A 19,863-nucleotide genomic window follows, 5' to 3' on the forward strand; every position below is an offset into this window, starting at 1 on the left:
CACTGGCACCCGTCCCCCCTCCCCCACTACCACATGCGCATGCCCCATCCCTTCTCCCAAACCTCTTTAACGTTACTGGTGCACGCAGCAACCCCTTCCTGCTGCTCATGCCTTTCTAGGAAGAGACATCAGAGGAAGAGCCAACGCTGGCACAAACAGCGGGTTGAAATTTCCACTCAAGCCGGAAATGTTAAAGAGGTACAGGGGAAGGGAAGGGGTGCACGTGTGCGGCATGAGGGGTCAGGGAAGGACTGAATGGGGTGGGGGTGAGCAGAAGAGGGTTTGGAAGGGGCGCCACCACGACGGGCACCTCTTACCCTCATTACGCCTCTGGAAACAGGCAAAAACTGATGAGGGTACTTTCAAGGATACTCCTTGAGGACAATAGTATTCTCAAAGGCATTCTCTTCAGCTTGGAAAAGAGACGGCTGAGGGGAGATATGATTGAAGTCTACAAAATCCTGAGTGGAGTAGAACGGGTACAAGTGAATCGATTTTTCACTCCGTCAAAAATTACAAACACTAGGGGGACACTCGATGAAGTTACAGGGAAATACTCTTAAAACCAATAGGAGGAAATATTTTTACACTCAGAGAATAGTTAAGCTCTGGAACGCGTTGCCAGAAGTTGTGTTAAGAGAAGATAGTGTAGCTCGTTTAAGAAAGGTTTGGAACAATGGCGATGTCCATGGCCGCTGTGGTTGGTCTACGGCTGACAGCAGGCATGACGATACGGCACTTCTCTTGTGGCAGTATTCACTGTGCTGGGAAGACCTGGCGAGTGAGCCACGGTTTTGCTCCAAGCGATTCAGAGTACGGACCCCTCACAGATCTCCCTGACTGGTCCTTCGCAGATGGCAGGCCCGGTATTCCCTGGAAGGGGCAGTTGCGAAGGCGGGAGCAGCAGGAGAAGTTTGTGCGCCGTGTGATCATGCTGAATAAGGAGATGGATCATGGAATAAGAGTCTGGGAGGAAGCCCAGGATAAGGCAGCCATGCAACAGGAAGAGAAGAGGAAGATTCGCCTGAAAGAGAAGGGAGCACTGCTCCGAAACAAAACCAAAAAATAAAAATAAAACGCTGCCCAGTTAAAAAAAAAAAAAAAAAAGAAAGGTTTGGACAATTTCCTGGAGGAAAAGTCCATAGTCTGTTATTGAGAAAGACATGGGAGAAGCTACTGCTTGCCCTGGATCAGCAGCATAGAATGTTGCTACTCTTTGGGATTCTAGAATCTTGCTACTCTTTGGGGATACTGCATGGAATTGTTGCTATTATTTGGGGTTCCAGAATCTTGTTTACTCTGAGATAATGGAATGTTGCTACTCTGAGTTTTGGCCAGGTACTAGTGGCCTGGATTGGCCACCGTGAGAACGGGTTACTGGACTTGATGGACCATTGGTCTTATGTTCTTATGTAGAGGGCTAACTTATTCTTTCATTACTCTGGCCCATTTTTTTCCAAGGGTCTTGAAAATCAATTTTAACTTAAGCCCTGTAGATACTAAAAGCCAGTACAGTTTTTCCATAAAGGTTATGATTTGGTTAACACCACTTGCGACCCTCTATCAGCCTCATTAAAACAAGTCTATACCCATTAGGAGTAGGAAAATGTGAAACTTGTGAAGGCAGAGAGAAAAGCACATTGTGTCCTTTTCTTGTACATAAGACATGTTGTGAAACGAGCTCTTAAGAGGGCAGGATACTTCTGCCAAGGAAATCACATCCCAGTCACATTCCAGAGGCAATATAAATAAAAGAGATAAACACGATTGTTATCTTGCGTAGCCTATTTTGTGAGAATATATTTAAATATCTTTATTCAGTGTAGCCCATATTTAAACAAGTCGCATGCAATATTGAAGAAAAATGCATAGACATCTGGATATTTAGCTAATTCTATACATAGTGGGGCAAATGTATAACACGGTGCCTAGGCTCAATAGAAGCTTCGTCAGCCGCAAACCTGAAGTCATAATGCCACTGTACAGAACCATGGTCCGACCTCATCTGGAATACTGTGTGCAATTCTGGAGGCCACATTACCGTAAAGACGTGCTTAGAGTTGAGTCGGTTCAGCGGATGGCCACTAGGATAATCTCCGGGCTTAAGGGTCTCTCGTACGAAGAAAGACTAAACAAAGGTCTGTGTCTGTGCATGGCCGTTTGGTGGAGGATGGGCTGGGGAGGGCTTCAATGGCTGGGAGGGTGTAGATGGGCTGGAGTAAGTCTTAACAGAGATTTCGGCAGTTGGAACCCAAGCACAGTACCGGGTAAAGCTTTGGATTCTCGCCCAGAAATAGCTAAGAAGAAAAAAAAAAAATAAAATTTAAATTGAATCAGGTTGGGCAGACTGGATGGACCATTCGGGTCTTTATCTGCCGTCATCTATTATGTTACTATATAAATTGCAGCTCTACACTCTAGAGGAACGCAGGGAAAGGGAGGGACATGATTGAGACGTTTAAGTACGACACAGGACGTGTCGAGGTGGAAGACGACATCTTCCTTCCCAAGGGACCCTCGGTCACAAGAGGGCACCCGCTCAAACTCAGAGGAGGGAAATTCAGTGGTGACACCAGGAAGTATTTCTTCACAGAAAGGGTGGTAGATCAATGGAACAAACTTCCAGTGCAGGTGATCGAGGCCACCAGCGTGCTCGACTTTAAGCATAAATGGGACATCCACGTGGGATCCCTACGAGGGTTGAGTTAAGGAACTAGGTCATTAGCAATCTGACTTAATGGGGTGGGTCAGTAGAGTGGGCAGACTTGATGGGCTATAGCCCTTTTCTGCCGTCATCTTTCTATGTTTCTTTCTAAGAGCCAGATTCTATAAACAGGATCTAGGTTAGGAGCCGCTAGACACCCTAATCGCGGATGCCTAAATAAATTCTGGGTGCAACCCAAATTGAATAAACAAGCTTAATTGGCATGGTAATTGACCATGCCATTGATCTGTAATTTAAAAGATCAAACAAAGCTGTGGAACAAAATTCTACACAGCGCCAAGCGACATCTACGTTGAGGCTCCCTACGATGCCTACCAGAAAAGTAGGCATGGATAGGATGCAGAGAATAAGCATGGTAAACTTAGGCACCGCTAGGCATCCGAGGCAGGTGCTGGTAAATTAGGCTAGGTAAAACCAGGTCTAATATATCGGTGTAGGGTTACCAGATGTCCGGGAAAACCAGGACATGTCCTCTTTTTAGAGGACTGTCTGGGCTCCCGTATGGAGTTTCCAAAACCCGGAATTTGTCTGGGTTTGGGAAAGCCCCTACAAGCTCCGGCCGTATCCGGAGGGTCTCTGAGCATGCACGAATGATGCATCCGCTCATGCTCCAGGCCCTCCAGATGCAGCTGGTACTTCTTGCAAAGAGAGGAGGCTTTCTGGGGCTGGGGCTGGAGAGCAGAACAGGGAGGGGCTAGAGGTAGAACTGGGCAGGGCTGAAGGCAGAATTGGGTGGGGCCAGAGCATAATGGAGCAGGGCTGGAGGCGGAGCAGGGCAGGATTATGTTTCCGGGGTTTTCTTTTTTTAAAAAAAATATGGTAACTCTATACCAGTTCTTACCTCCACAACACCTAGCAATGCCTAAGGATGCCTAGGTGCTGCTAGGTATGATTCTATAAAGGACACCTAGTGGTCGATTGACAACCGCACAGACTGGCGCATAAAAGTTAGGCAGAATTAGGTGCCATTTATAGACTCAGGCCCTGAGGCCCATATTCTACAAACAGCACAGTAAGATGGCGGTAGCAGTGGCATAGGTTAGGTGGTGGTAGCAGTGGCATATTAAGAAGGATATGGGGGGTGGTCCACCCCAGGTGCAGTCTTCCTCAGGGTCCTGGCATGCCTCCTGCTCTCTGCCCACCTTCCCACTCCTCCCTCTGCCACACATGCGCCCCTTCCCCCATACCTTTTTAACTTTGGTGCAAGCAGCCACGAACTAGCTGCTCGTGTCGGGCTTTGGCACTCTCTCTGATGTCACTTCTGGGACCCGCACCTAGGAAGTGACAGAGAGAGCACTGAAGCTGGTGCAAGCATTAGTGCCCTCTTTAACAAAGGTGCGCTAAGCGTTTTAGTGCAGATTTAGCATGTGCTACGTCAACGTATGTCCATAGGATAACATGCACGCATTAGTGTTTAGCACGTATTTAGCTGCGCTAATATTTATCGCACGGTAAAAAGCATAACGCACCTTTGTAAAAGAGGGAGGTAAGTTCATAATTGCCCGCGCCAAAGAACATTGGTTCCGTGGTCCCCTAATTAAAATAAAAATAGAGGACTGATACTGTTCCAGGCTGACTATCTGAAATGATGGCATTGAATATTGGGCTTGAGCACCGGCATCGGGTAGACACCGCACTGCTTGGTGACGGCTGGATATCGGCTCCCTGCTTATAGAATTGCTCCCCACAAAAGCTTTATTCTGCATACTATACTGCTCCCTTGCAATTTTGCATGACCCTCAGTGTTTTAGCATTAAATCTTAGCTGTCATAATCTAGACTATTTGTCAGGCTTCATTAGATTCCTCTGCATGTCATCTCTACCTTCTGAGGTGTCTACTCTTATTGCAGATTTTGATATCATCTGCAGAGGCAAACTTTACCCCATAACCCTCCTGAGAGATACTCGTCACAGAAACATTCTTTAAGAGTGATGACTTAACAGGGCTAAAGCTCATTACGGTGAATCTGGCAGATGTAATGGAGCAAATTGAGAACTAAAGAGTAACAAACTGCCAAGAATGGATGATATATACTGTAGAGTTCTGAAAGAAAAATGGGAATTGCTGACTTATTACTAGTAATCTGCAATTTATCACTGAAACTAGCAATAATATTTGAAGATTAAAAGGGGGCCAGTGTAAAGCCAGTATTTAAAAAGGTACCTGGAGCTATCTGGCAAACTACAGACTGATTAGCCTGATGTTAGTGAAAGGCAAACTAAAAGGCAGATATTCAGCTACCACTGGAGAGCATTTCTTTAGACACTACTGGTGTTATTCATAGATATTCAGTGCTAGGTCATGTCCAGGCCCTGACACTGAGTATCTGAGTTTTTGCAGCTCATTGGTTGCCTAGCTCACATCGTATAACCTACAAAATACTTCTTCTTACATTTAAAACTAGACTCTTAAACACTCCAGCTTTTATCGATTAACTTCTTACCCCTTATACCTCCTCGAGGAAGCTGAGATCTAACAATCAGAATCTATTAGTAATCTCACCATCCGTGAAATTGTCTATGACACTACCGTAAGACAATTTTTTCATGTATGGCCCTCTCACTTTGGAACGCTTTCGACCTTAGATTAGAACCTTCCTTGGAGAAATTAAAATCTAAACTCAAAACTTTCTTATTCAAACACAATCTTATTATGCATTTTAAAAGTCGATGAGAACTTACCTCAGGGGGTGTCCAACCTTTTGGCTTCCCTGGGCCACATTGGCCGAAAAAAAATGTTTCTGGGGCCGTGCAAATGCTGCAGCAAGACAGAGGAGGGAGTCGGCAAGAAGGTAAACACCCAGGGGCAGCAGAGGAAAACACTGCATCACCCTTGACCGGGGCCGTACAAAATACTTCACGGGGCCGCATGTGGCCCTCGGGCCGCAGGTTGGATACCCCTGACTTACCTGTTTGAAAGATTTGTACATTAATTTTATAGTTATATTCTGATTTTATATTTTTATCGAAATGTATTCTCTGACTCTGTATTTTCATTGAAATGTATTAGTTCTCTTGATGTGAACCACACAGAACTATTGGTTGGGCAGTATATAAAAAAAATAAAATTATTATTATTATTGTGATATTGAACTTTCCAGCTGAGGCTAACAAGCTTTTCCCAAGAAACAATTTCCACCCGATTGTGATTTCCCATTACCCTTACTTTTTTAAAAAAATTATCATCTCAGTGTAATTATATTTCCCATTCCCCCCTTTTTCTTCCTGGTTTCATGTTAGTCTCATTTAGTCTGTCTAGTGTTTTTGCTCTAGCATCTTACAGACAAGATTTTATTCATATCTTTGACACCATTGAGGGAATAATGACCTGGACCCCTGAAGAAGGCCTTTTGCCAAAACACGGACCGTGTAGGGTCTGTGTTACATCATATGCCAGTCATTCATAAAGTGGAGATCTTTTTTTTTATTTTTTATTTTCAATTTTATTTAACTTGTTTTAATAAACGCCTTGCCAAGATCATTGCATTCCACAGTTTTTTCTTTTGTGTCTGGACTGCCATTTTTTGACTGTGGAATACCTGGGCCCTATCTTAATAGTTCAATTGTGACATTTTCACTTATTGGTGTTTTCAAGCTTGTTCTGCTCAAGTGTTGTTGACAGCTTCCCTTCCATTCTAAGAAGAGTGGGTGAAATTCATGAGCTGGTTAAATTCTTTAAATGCAAATATACAACTTATAGTGATGTGTCACCAACATTGTAGATACGTAAGTCAGATTATAAGCTCACTGGGACAGATAGGGAGAAATACTTGAGTACCTGAATGTAAACCACTTAGGCTATAAGTGGTGTATAATACGATAAATAAACAAATTGTATTGAAATTAGGCAATCAATTAATTTACCTCCTCTTTTACAAAACTGGAGTATGGTTTATAGCACCAGCCGCGGGAGTAACAGCTCCAACACTCATAGAATTCCTATGAGCGTCAAACATAAGAACATAAGCAATGCCTCCGCTGGGTCAGACCTGAGGTCCATTGTGCTCATCAATGCGCTCACGCGGCGGCCCAACAGGTCCAGGACCTGTGCAGTAATCCTCTATCTATACTCCTCTATCCCTTTTTCCAGCAGGAAATTGTCCAATCCTTTCTTAAACCCCTATTACGCCTTCTGGAAGCGCATTCCAGGTGTCCACCACACGTTGGATAAAGAACTTCCTAGCATTCGTTTTGAATCTGTCCCCTTTCAACTTTTCCGAATGCCCTCTTGTTCTTTTATTCTTTGAAAGTTTGAAGAATCTGTCCCTCTCTACTCTCTCTATGCCCTTCATGATCTTTTAAGACTCTATCATATCCCAAGTCTCCTCTTCTCCAGGGAAAAGAGACCCAGCTTCTCCAATCTCTCAGCGTATGAGAGGTTTTCCATCCCTTTAATCAGATGTGTCGCTCTCCTCTGAACCCTCTCGAGTAACGCCATATCCTTCTTAAAGTATGGCGACCAATATTAGACGCAGTACTCCAGATGCGGACGCACCATCGCCCGATACAACGGCAGGATGACTTCTTTCGTTCTGGTTGTAATACCCTTCTTGATTATACCTAGCATTCTATTTGCTCTCTTAGCGGTCGCCGCGCACTGTGCCGTCGGCTTCATTGTCATGTCCACCATTACCCCCAAGTCCCTTTCTTGGGTACTCTCCTTCAATAACATCCCTCCCATCGTATAGTTGTACCTCGTGGCCAACGCTAAAATTCTTGATCAGAGACCAGGGTAGCACAATAATGTTTTGTGTCATCATAGTCGTCACAAACAGTCTTAATTAATGAATTTCAACTACACTGGAAGAATTTAAGATGAAAGTGAGAAATGGTATTAGACTTGTTCAATATGGATATTTCTTACATGTTGTAAAACAAGTATATACAGAAGTTAACTACTCTATGTTGACTATTACTAAAAGGGGAATGGAAAGTGTAAAAAAGATAACCTGTGCTTTGTCATATAGTACAGAAACAGAATGCATGGTGGCAATGATTTGAAGGCACTGGCATGTTTTGACACTGCAACTTAGCATTGGAGGAATTTCTCTTAATCACAATTACAAGAGACAAGAACAGTAAGAAATGTTATCACAAAAGCTGCTTTCCTGTTCAGCCATTTAGATACTGAAGATTCACTGAAGGGTTATTTGGTCAGTGCTGTATGCGATTTTTGTACCCAGATATGAGAAGACATTAGCCGGGAGCATCCACTGGCCAAAAGCTTGAACTCGGTTTTCAGAGTTTGAATCTGGCCAGCTGACATTCAGATCGTGACATTGGATAGCTGGGGCTAAATGGATGTGAGAAAGCCCCAACTTATGCAGGTCCCAGCTGAAAATCGAATGGGACCTGCATAAAGTGTCCTCTGTTTGTTTGAAGACCCCCTTTCCTGAGATCAAAAACCATCCTCCCTCCAACCCTCTGCTCTCCCCCCCCCCCCCTCACCCCTCCGCCACCACCACTACCTTGCCTCACTGTAGTAGGCCCTGTAAGCCTAGTTGTTCATATCTGGTGGTCCAGTGAGGCCATAGGGATAGGAGCAATGCCCACTTGCTGCTGCACATCATGGCAGCCAGTATAAAATGGCTGCCATGACTTCCAGTGGCAGCCTCGCGGTACTTGCTAGCAACCAAGAAACTAACTGGGCACTAGCCAATATTTAGACCAATGCCCAGTTAGCTGTTCAGCAAAGTTAGGACAGCCTTTTTGCTGTCCTAACTTTAGCCATTTACCTAACCAGCTAGGAGTCTGAATATGGCCACTAACCAGGTATGTCCCAGCAACTCCCATGCATAGGGTTACCAGACATCCGGGACTGTCTAGGTGCCCGGCCGGAGTTTCCAAAACCCGGTAGCTTATCCAGGTTTTGGAAAGCCCCGACCTCCTAGGGTCTGGAGGGCAAGCATGCGTGGAGGATGTCACATGCATCTGGCATTCTCGGAGACCCTCCAGACATGGCCCAGAGGTTGGAAAACAAAGACGAGACTTTGTGGAGGTGGTGCTAGAGGAAACAGCATCTAAGGGCTAGAGGGAGCGTGACTAGGGGAAGAATGGGGCGGGATCATGTGTCTGGGTTTCTCCAGTCAAAAATCTGATAACCCTACCCTTCTCCACCTAAGTTCTACCCATGGTCCATCCCAGCATTAACCAGACAGCGCAGGGGTGGTCTGAGATGATATTTAGCAGCACTGTCTGATCAAGACCTAGTGAATGTCATCACTTAGATGGTCAATGATTTAACTGGACAGGAAACTCTCTTGACTGGTTATATCAATTTGAATATCAGGCCTTGGGTGTGTTGTGATACAAGTTTTGTGATATATTTGGTCAAATGTCTTTGTCCTTTATAACATGAAGGTCAGAGGACGAGGGAAGTGACACTGATGATTACTTTGATGAGGCGACTTTGCACATGCTGCTTTATGCACTGCTGCTACTGTGCGTGGATTATGGCAATGCAATCTATGCGGGGATTTGTTGACACCATGGTTGGGAGGAGGGCAAAGGTTCGTTATCACTGGCTTCCAATTTATTATAGAATAGCATTTAAGATTCATACTCTCACATAAAGCCTTGTATGAACACAGTACACCTTTACTAGCGGTGTTAATTCTTATGCGCATGGACTTCCTTGGTCCTCTATTGCCCACAGATGGTCTATTCTGCTCCTCTTAATGGTGTGCCTAGTGTCTACTAGAGAGAGTGATATATTTCTGTCTCGCATCAATTCTTCAGACTCAGCTTCCTCTTCCTATTTAGGCTGAAACTTTCTGCAAGACAAATAAGACTTTGTTGATAACTATATTTTTTTCTGCCAATTTTTGGGGCAACAGCTTTGAGTTTCAGTTTGACATGAAAGTACCTGTGAATGGTTGTATTCTTCTTAAAATATATTTCTTTTACCCCCCCCCCCTTTTATAAAACCGTAGTGCATTTTTTAACAGCTCAGATGCTCATAGGAATTCTATGAGAGTCAGAGCTTTTACCACCGTGGCCAGCGCTAAAAACCACGCTACAGTTTTGTAAAAGGGAGGGGGAGGGTTAGTTCTTTCCTGTTTAATTTTTGTTTTTATTTTTGAGATGTACATTACCTTGACTTCTTGTAGATTTACAGTATCGCAAGGTTTAATAAACAGTGAAACCACTTAATTACAAGGAATAAAACAGCTCCAATGGTTTCTCATTGAAAAATAAAAAAAGTAAAATGGATTGTGCTACCCCAATATGATTTAATTTCACTGGTGTCTAGTCTCATTTAGGATAAAATGTAAGATTCTTATTTTGACATTCAAAGCTCTTCATGTAGAGCTCCCTCATTACTTGGCAAATGCGATTACTCCCTGATTCTATAAACACACCCTAATCACAGATGCCTAGCGATGTCTAATTAAAATTCACATGCAATTGGTTTAATTGGCTTAATTGGCATGGTAATTGACCACACCATTAAAAATCAATAAAAAATAAATAAAATTGAGTTAATTATGGTTTCGCTTAATGACACCTGAAAGTATGCGTGGTTAGGGACGGAAAATAGGTGTGGTTGACTTAGGCCTCGCTAGGCGTCTGTGTTAGGTCCCGGAAAATTAGGCCAGTTAATTTTTACCGGTTTTCTCTCCTGAAGCAGCAGAGTATCCGAGAAACAAGGCCCTTGTCGAGACTTTGCAACTAAAATCCATGGGTTTGGATGCTGAATTTTGAGAGAAAATATTTGAAGTTTCTGCCGGGACTTAAGAGCAACAAGATAAGTGTATGGGAGAAGTTTACTGATTTTGAGAATGGACTGTGATAAACTGTGTCATGATTTTGCTGCTAGTGTTTGATTGAGCCTGATTTTGGTTGTATTTAAGTCTCGTTTTTTGAAGAACAGCTTTTTGTCAGTTGGGTTACTGAGTTGGGGTTTTTTTTCTGTTCTGTTCTGTTTTTCCTACTTTATAAAAGAGCCAATGATGGAAAATGGGGCTCTTGAGTATCAGATATTGTTTAAGTCTGTACCTGACGTTTTGAGGCTCATTTGATTGATGAATTTCAACCTTTCCTCTTTCTTACATTGTAGCAAATTTACCCCTCCCCCTTATATGAAGCCACGTTAAGCTTTTTTATCGCCGGCCATGGCAGTGAAAGCTCCGACACTCATAGAATTCCTATAAGTGTCGAAGCTAATACCGCTGTGGCCGGTGATTAAAAAAAAGTTTAACATGGTTTCATAAAAGGGGGACAAACAAACCACAGTGGAGATGTTCACTAATGTAGGTGTGCAATTTTATTTCACAATTTAAAGAAATCAGTGCGATGGCTCGACACATACGTGTTTCATGTGTACAGAGGTCTATAAGGATCTTCTAATAACCATAGTATTCTGCTGAGTTTTTCCATCAACTATACATGTAGGCCACATCATGCAAGAGATAATATATTAGTAATAAGGCTCCTGAGGCAGGCCATATTGGCCGAAACATGTGCATGTCGAGCCAATGCACAGATTTCTTTAAATTGTGAAGTAAAATTGCACACCAACATTACTGAGCATCTCCACTGTGGTATATTTGTCTTTGGTTGAATTGTGGAGGTTTACCACTGGCTTTTCCGACCGTTCATAAAAGGGGGGCCATAGCAAACTGCAAGTGATACTAGTGTTATATGGTCTTCTGGATTGGAATTTGGGGAAGGATTCCAGACTGCAGCCTTGTGGGGGTTTTAGTTTTAAATTTTTAAGGGGGTGGTATATTTGTTTAATTTTGGTTTTGAATTTTATCTATTTTTCTTGCTAACGGAATTCATTTTTCACGGTGTTTAAAATTGTAAACCGCTCTGATGTTATTGTGAAGGGCGGTATATAAGTTTTAATAAACATAAACATATTTGGGATTTATAGTTTTTTGTAAGTTTGCCCCCTTGATAGATATTGTTATAATGGTCAATTTAGCCCATTAAAAAACAATTAAGTTGCATGTGAATTTTAGTTAGGTGTCTCCATGCGTCTATGATTAGAGCACCTTGCATTGCTAGGTGCAGTTTATAGAATCAGGCCCTATGGGCTTAATATTCAAAATGATTTAAATGATAGGAGATGCTTCTGCCCATTTAAATTGCTTGTTTGAGGCTAAATGAGCATTTTCAGTGGCACTTAACAATTTATATACGAGAAGAATCAGGTTTGGAGAGATTTAAGATCAAACTAAAATGCTTTCTTTTTAAAGATGCATTTGACAGCTAATATAACTAGAATGTAGGACTAGATTAGGGTTTTCTACTAAGCCCTATGCTTTAAACTTTCTGTTTTTTATTTCTTCCCCCTCCCTAATGTTGTTTTGCCCTTATATGTTTCCTTTACTATTTTTTAAAATTGTATTTCTTTACCTACTCCCTTCCTTCTGTATCATTAATTTGTCTTGTCAGTCATATTTACATTGTCTGTTTCCCTTCAACTATTGTAATTTAATATTTTATACTTTGTACATCGCTTAGAATGTTAATAAGCGATTAATCAAATATTTAATAAACTTGGAAACTTGGTTAGTGCCACTGAAAATACTCAGTTAACATCCAAGCCCAAATCAGCTATTTTGTGGGCATCCCTGTGGCAGAGTCAGCATTTATCTGGTTAAGTGTCAAAAATCATCACTTAACCAGTTAAGATAACCGCATAGATAGAACCATATGAAACACAGCTCTATCTTTGTGCAGTTCTGTATAGCCCGGTCCTGAGGAAGGCTACTAAAATGGTGTGCGGTTTTCATCATAAGGCGTATGGGGACAGACTTAACGATCTCAATCTGTATACTTTGGAGGAAAGGCAGGAGAGTGGAGATACGATAAAGACATTTAAATACCTACATAATGTAGCCCACCATGCATGTAGCCCTTATGGTACACAATGCTGTAGCCCAATGTAGCCCACAATGCATGTAGCCCATATGGTACACAATGCTATAGCCCATATGGTACACAATGCTGTAGCCCAATGTAGCACAATGCATGTAGCCCATATGGTACACAATGCTCTAACCCATATGCACAATACATGTAGCCCACAAATGAAGCCCAGTGTAGCCCAATGCACACAATACATGTAGCCCAATGCATGTAGCCCATATGGAAGAGGCATCAACAGCAAGAGCCCAGGGCCAGATGAGGGAAGAGAGGCAGCAGTGTCTGTTCAGCCTAGGAGAATGAAAAGGTTATACTGTCCCTCCTGGGTCAGGGCAGAAGAAGGGTTAGCAGCTGCTGGCTACATTTTTCTTATTATACTAGCTTGAATATAAGGGAAGTCACCTTATATTCAAGTTAATACGGTATGTCATCCTGATCTAAAGATCTCTATTTTCCCCCATTAATAGGTCTGCAATGTATTATTAAAATTAAGAGCTACAATAGCATCTGCTAAACCAGCTGTCTTCACCAGGTGTGTTGAATTCATACTGTCGTGTCGCATTTGCATTTTAGATTCTTGTTCTTTCCCTTATCCATTGAGAAACCCCTTCTAAACAGCTTTGTTTTTGTTGTCTGTATGCTTAGTTCATTTTATACTTATAAAATTATTGTCAGGAAAGATTTACTGATAAAATCCACTGTAGGTACTCATATTTCTTATACCTTGGCATGAGTAACAGAGAAGGGATGTCATCATTAGGATTGGCTGAGTGACTCTGATTGGCCACTATCAGACACAGGATTGGACAGACTATTGGCTTTATACAGTATGAGTATGGTACGTCCTGTGTTGCTCTTATCTTTTCCCTAACCCCCTGAGTGAGTTACCAGCTGACATATTTGAAAGTAAATCCTCGTATATATGTTTTATAAAAAGCACCATGTTAAGTGAAGCTTTAGTAAAATATCTGGGAAAGTTTTAATATCTCGTCCTAGAAATCCCTCTTCTGACCTTGGTGTCTTATGCAGAATGGGGCTTCACACAGAGTAACATGTCGCATTAAAATAAAATAATATAATCCACAGTGTATAATCATAAAAAAAAAAAGATAAAAGTAAGTACTATCTATTTTATTTAGGGTAGACTACGTAAAGGAAAAATTGTTCTATAGGAAAATGTTACACCAGTGAATTCACTGTCCTTTTAACAAAACATTAAGCAGTGTATTAAAATAGATGAACTTTACTTTAAAAAGTGTTACGTGATAGCATAAAACAATAACTTTCTTTGTATACTTAAAACCATAAACAAGAGCTTATCCATCAAGTCACAGGGATTTTGTTCAAATCTAATCCAATAATTGTTTTTTTTTTAATTTATATTTACTCCCCCCTTTTTACAAAACCACACAAGAGGTTTTTCGCGCCGGCCAGTGCGTTGATTGTTCTGTGCTGCTCCAACGCTCATAGGACTATCAGAGCAGTGCAGAGTATTTAGAACACCGGCCAGTGCTGGAAACCTCTTGCGTATTCTTGTAAAAGGGGGGGAGTTATTGATTTAGGGCTCCTTTTATCAAGCAGTGGTATAGTGTTTTACCAGGGGTCGGCGAGGTAAATGCTGAGATGCTCATTCAGTTCCTATGAGCATTGGAGCATTTACCTCATTGGCAATAAGAAATGGGTTTAGCAGATTTTAGCTTGGGACTTGCCTACACGCTAAGCTCATTTCTAACACAGCCCAAAATAGGACCTTTTTCTTTTGCAGGTCCCATTCTAATTGTTCCATTAGCATTTGACGCCTGCAAAAATATTAACATGGGAGAACTTAGAGCCTCCTATGCAGGAGGTGCTAAGTGCTGCTGTGTTATGAGTAGATCTGTGTTATCCAGTTAGCGTGTGCTTATACAATGCACTAACCTTATACAATGCACTAATTTATACAATGCACTAACTTATACAATGCATTAACTTATACAATGCACTAATTTATATAATGCACTAACTTATACAATGCACTAACCTTATACAATGCTTATATTCCGCACCTACCTTACTTGTTCACAGTTGATTACATCAAAATGAAGCTGGGCATACTCAGGACAGTATATTTGTGACACTCTTCAGCTCGATCAGACACAATCTATGAAAGATATCTTTCAAATAACCATGTTTTCAAAACTTTCCAAAATATCATAGGCCCATTAAGATATCTGAAATCCACAGATAGATTGTTCCACATCTTTGCAGCTATATAAAAGAAAAACCACTGGTGTATCTTTTTATATCTAATCCCTGTGATTGAGGGTAGATGCAACTTCAAAAAATCCCTTAGTCTAAATACATTATTATAAGTAGGAAAAGTAGGATAATGCTTCTCCACCCATGATATGCCTGCTTGCAAACAAGTCTCTCAAAATGTCAGGTACTTTAACTCAGCGTGGCAGCACTCCTCATCGATTCCTCCAATCGTGTGTATTATTTATCATTTCATTCACTTTGCATTTTTACTTGGTTTTAACCTTATTATCCAACCTATAATGCTCTTCTGAGCCTTTGCATTATAATCTTTAAAAATTAGACTTAGCTTTAAATGCCGCACCTACCCATGTGTTTCATATCTTCTTCAGGGTCGGGATTAATGCTGAAGCTTGTCACAAGCCCGAGCCCAATGCCGGCCTTGTGCCAGGGAAGAATTATAAAAAGCCTCCCCTGAAACTAGTCAGGGCTAACCATGTTGTCCCTGTTAGGCAAGAACAAGAACAGGAAGCACAGGCTGTGTTCAGTCCTAATGCAGAACACAGCCTGGTGAAAACTGGTAGGGCCCCTTTAAATCCTCCATTTTGTGGAAAGCTGGCTAAGCAGGGGAGAAGGCAACCACAGCTGAAAGAAGTTCAGCCCCGGAGTAGGGCTGGGCGTGGTACAGCAGCTTGGCAGCATTTAGAGAGCTGGCTGACCAAGAGGAAAGGAGACAGAGGAGAAGCTCTCAGGTGGAAGGAGCCTCCAGGTCCCCCTGAGACAAGGGACATTGAAATGCTAGACACAGAACCAGATGATACAACCCTGGTAAATCCTGAAGGTGAAGCTATGGAGTGCAGCACTTTACCAGAGGTGGGACTATTTGAAGAAATGGAAATCAATTAAGTTGGAATTGTTTTTTTTTTCTAAGTTTTTGTTGAATGTTTCCATTTCTATTGAGCATAAGGATTTTCCTGAAGTCTGCTAATTAATGGAATGTATGCTAGCCCAAGGTGTGCTTGTATGAGAAGTTTTTTTCTTGCTTGCCAAGAGGGCTGCTGTGGAAGGAACTTCAGCAAGTTCTTTTCAGAAGGTGTGAATATCCTGGAAGCTTGAGACAGGATTTACACAGTACCATGATGAATAGTTTGCAGGTTACTTTTCTATTGATAATAAGGAACCCTTTGACAAATCTGCCAGTCTTTTATTACTGCATTTAATGAGGCATCGCTGCACAGTGCAGTGCACCATACATAGTTTGCCTATTTTCAAATAAGACCAGTCAAGCACTATTAAGAGACTCTGTTACACCTGGGACATTGATAAAGAACTTTGAGACAGATATCCAGACTAGGCTGGTTACTATCATATTATGTTGTTCTTCATAGTTTTGCCAAAGACCTTTGGGATACATTTTCCTTTGATGCATTTTTTTTGAACTTGTCAGTTGAACAATAAATTTGATTTTTTGTTATTTCCTTACTTACCTGTGTGAGGCCATTCTGTTTATACACATAGGATAAGTTTTATGCACAACAGGGACTTCCTCCATCTTGGGGAAGCACGCTGGGGAGAATATTGTAAGCGTGGGCCGGTTACTGCGAGCCTTGAGGGCCGGCCACGCTACAAGCTGCAACAAACACACTTACAGCATTGGCGTGAAAACGTTACTACCGCTAAGCCAACATTTTCTGCCTTAAAATATAAAACCCTTATCAGAGTAATAAGTTCAATCATGCAACCTTTCAAGCTTGCCGCCGAGGCTATAAAAATGGCTGCGGCGTTTATCTCAGCGTTAATACAGGAAACCCCTCTGGCATGTCCAACCCAGTACCCAATCAAACAAAATAAGAGGTCCTTTTACTGCAGTTAACATCTCTCCGAACTAATAACCAAAACCTGCTCACCATTCCACCGATACGAGAACTCTTCTATGACACTGCCCGCAAATCCCTTTTCTCTGTTACAGCTCTCACTTTGTGGAACGCCCTCCCGACTGACCTCCAACTAGAAAACTCATTAGATAAATTAAAAATCAAACTCAAAACTTTTCTTTTTAAAGACGTCTATACCCTTTAATTCCTGTCCTCTTTGACAAATTATTCTCTTTCGCAGAGCTCTTCTGGAAATCGAAACCTAGGAAGATAGGACTTCGATGAGAAACCTAGGGGGCAAGGGGGCCCCTTCTGGTGATTAAGGCAGGTCATGACCTGTTGGGCCGCCGCGGGGGCGGACTGCTGGGCGGGATGGACCTCTGGTCTGACCCGGCAGAGGCACTACTTATGTTCTTATGCTTCTTTTGAAGCTAGCCCCACCCAAATGTATTTCCCTTTTCCTCTTACCTCCTTTTAGTTTTATTTTCAATCTCGATGTATTTAATAACTTCCCTTTCCCCATTTCCCTCTCGTTTCATGTACGTCAGTGCGTAAATGCTCCCCTCCTTTTAGCCTAGATGCGATTTTACTTTTTAAAATTATATTTTATTGTTAACCATTTAGATACCTACACGATAAACGGGATATAAAAATTAAAGAAGCTATGAAACTAAACTATAATGCGTGCTTACCACCACAAAAAAGACCTGACCGTAGGGAACGCTCAGGCATCCCATGGTAATTTTGTGACTGGCATGCAACCTCCTCCTCCTTTTACTAAGCCGCGGTAAGATTTCTATTGTAGCCTGGAGCATTAAATGCTCCGATGCTGCTTTGACGCTCATAGAATTCTTATGAGCGTCGGAGCAGTGTTGGAGCATTTAGTGCTCTGGGCCATGGTATCTATGTACCACTTATAGTCTTTATAGCTACAGCCTCAGCACCCTGGAGTTGTGGGTTCAAACCCACGCTGCTCCTTGTGACCCTGGGCAAGTCACTTAATCCCCCCAGGTACATTAGGTAGATTGTGAGCCTGCCGGGACAGACAGGGAAAAATGATTGAGTACCTGAATAAATTCATGTAAAACCGTTCTGAACTCCCCTGGGAGAACGGTATAGAAAAATTGAATAAATAAAAAAAATAAAAATAAAATCTATGTACCACTTATAGTCTATATACATCTAGCAGCACTATAAAATTGATAAGTAGCAGTAGCACTAATTCACATGAAGGTGTTCTTTTATTAAGCAGCATTAAACAGCTAATAAAAGGTTCAGGTTTACCACATGATAGACAGTAGAGTAATGCCACACTACTCCCTCCTGCATTTAAAAAAAAAAAAGGCAGCCATTGTGGTTAAAACCCTGTGTTACCTGCCTGACATGTCAGTGGACTGGATCTGGGCATAACACGGGCTGGCTGTGATCTGATGCCCAGCCCCCAAGACTAACTCCATTCCTAACCCCTGATGCAAGCAACAGCTCCTACCCGTCAACCATGCTGATCCCCAGGGCCGGATTAAAGGATAGGCCCAGTAGGCACAAGCCTATGGCCCAAAATGGTCAGGGGGGCCCGCCGGTGCCGTGCTTTAGGGCCTCACCCTTGCTGGATTTGCCAGCTGCAGCAGCAGCATCGCCATCGTTCCGGGCCCCCTCCTGACCTTCTTATTTCTCCCTCCCTCCCATCGCAAGACTCTGAACAGCACCGTAGCACTCTAAGCAAGCTGCATGGTGGCTTTCTCCTGCCGGTGATTCTCTCTGGCACGTCACTGTATACTTGTGTGCCTAGGGCCCCTCGAAGAATTAATCCTGCCCTGCTGATTCCCCCCCCACACACACACACACCAAATGCTGGCTGTAGCCTCCCTACCCCAATCTTCGTAATGCTGGCAGTAAGATAACCCCTAGAGACAGTACTGCTAGATAACTGTTAGGGGGTCTGGCACTATTTTGGAAGAGGTGCTGCCCAGAACAGGAGCAGGAAATGACTGCTTCCTCTAGTGGGTATGTTTGGATTACCAGAGCCCTGGGTAGGCAAAGTGACAAGACAGACCTTTACTGGAGTTGAGTGGGATTTGCACTGGTGGGGTCCACTAACATCATAGTGAGGACTGAAAGAGGCTACAGCCAACACTGAGATGATTAGAGTGTGTGGGAGAGGGGGGGGGCAACTGACAGCATTAGTGGGATTGGGTTCAGAGAAAGGTTCTACAAGCAATGGGGAAATCCGGGTGGAGAGGCTATTGCCAGTAATGGCGGGACCGGGGTGGTTGATGCAGAAGGGTCTTTGCTTATGTTGGGGGTCAGGGTGGGAGGGGGCACTTTGACTTATTTATTTATTTATTAGGATTTATTAACTGCCTTTTCATGAAGAGATTCACCCAAAGCAGTAAGGAGAAATGGGTTGGATGGGTAGGATGTGCAGAGTGGACTTTTGTTATTGGGTAGGATGTGCTGCTTTGACTTGGTACCTTCTGAGTTATTTATTTTTAGTCTTGGCTTGCAGAGCATTACAGGAAGTGCCCAATAACACAAGTGCTCCTGTAGGCACTGCATCTAATATGGTGCCTCTATAATCAAAGGCGTCAGAACGGGGTAGGCCACAGGGGCCATGGCTTCCCCAAAAATTGGAGGTTGCCAGTTGGTGCCTGGCCGAGCACCCATTTCCAGATGTACTTTATATCTTCGGGGCAGCCGCCATGCAGTGTCAATGAGCAGGCCTGTCCCGGAACCCTTCATTCTACTTCCAGGGGCAGGCCTACTCATTGGCACTAAGCGGTGGCTGTCCTGAAGATTTAAAGTACAGCGCCGGGAGGAGGTAGGGGGTGGAGTCAGGAGCTGGTGATGGGCCGCAGGATTCCACTAGGGCCGAGTTCCTGGGCCCCCCAAACCAAACAGTGTTCTAGTGCCTATGTCTGCAGTAATCTTATGCCCTAAAAAGTACATGCAGGGCAAATGGTGGCCACTCCCTCTGCATTCATCACACAGCCTTTTCACTCAGGGCCCCTTTTACAAAACCGTGGTAAATGCTTCGACACCCATTCAATTCCTATGGGCATTGGAGCATTTAGCACACTGGCCCTTGCTTGATAAAAGAGGCCTTTAATACACCGTAATTTTTGTGTTTAGCAAGTGTAATATTATTTACTGTAC

At 42.8% G+C, this 19,863-nt stretch overlaps 1 protein-coding gene across 1 annotated transcript; it reads left to right on the forward strand.

Annotated features, from left to right (window-relative positions):
• The first annotated feature begins 676 nt into the window (after positions 1-676).
• On the forward strand, positions 677-1,107 carry LOC117366315 (39S ribosomal protein L52, mitochondrial-like). The gene has a single exon (XM_033957547.1). It carries the CDS (start codon positions 677-679, stop codon positions 1,067-1,069), a length of 393 nt encoding a protein of 130 aa, XP_033813438.1. The 3' UTR covers positions 1,070-1,107.
• The last annotated feature ends 18,756 nt before the right edge of the window (positions 1,108-19,863 follow it).

Source organism: Geotrypetes seraphini, chromosome 9 (assembly GCF_902459505.1).
Source record: "Geotrypetes seraphini chromosome 9, aGeoSer1.1, whole genome shotgun sequence".
Taxonomy (NCBI): domain Eukaryota; kingdom Metazoa; phylum Chordata; class Amphibia; order Gymnophiona; family Dermophiidae; genus Geotrypetes; species Geotrypetes seraphini.

What these genes read in the sequence shown, in the direction of transcription:
- LOC117366315 (XM_033957547.1), top strand. Translation starts at nt 677, where the DNA reads ATGGCGATGTCCATGGCCGCTGTGGTTGGTCTACGGCTGACAGCAGGC.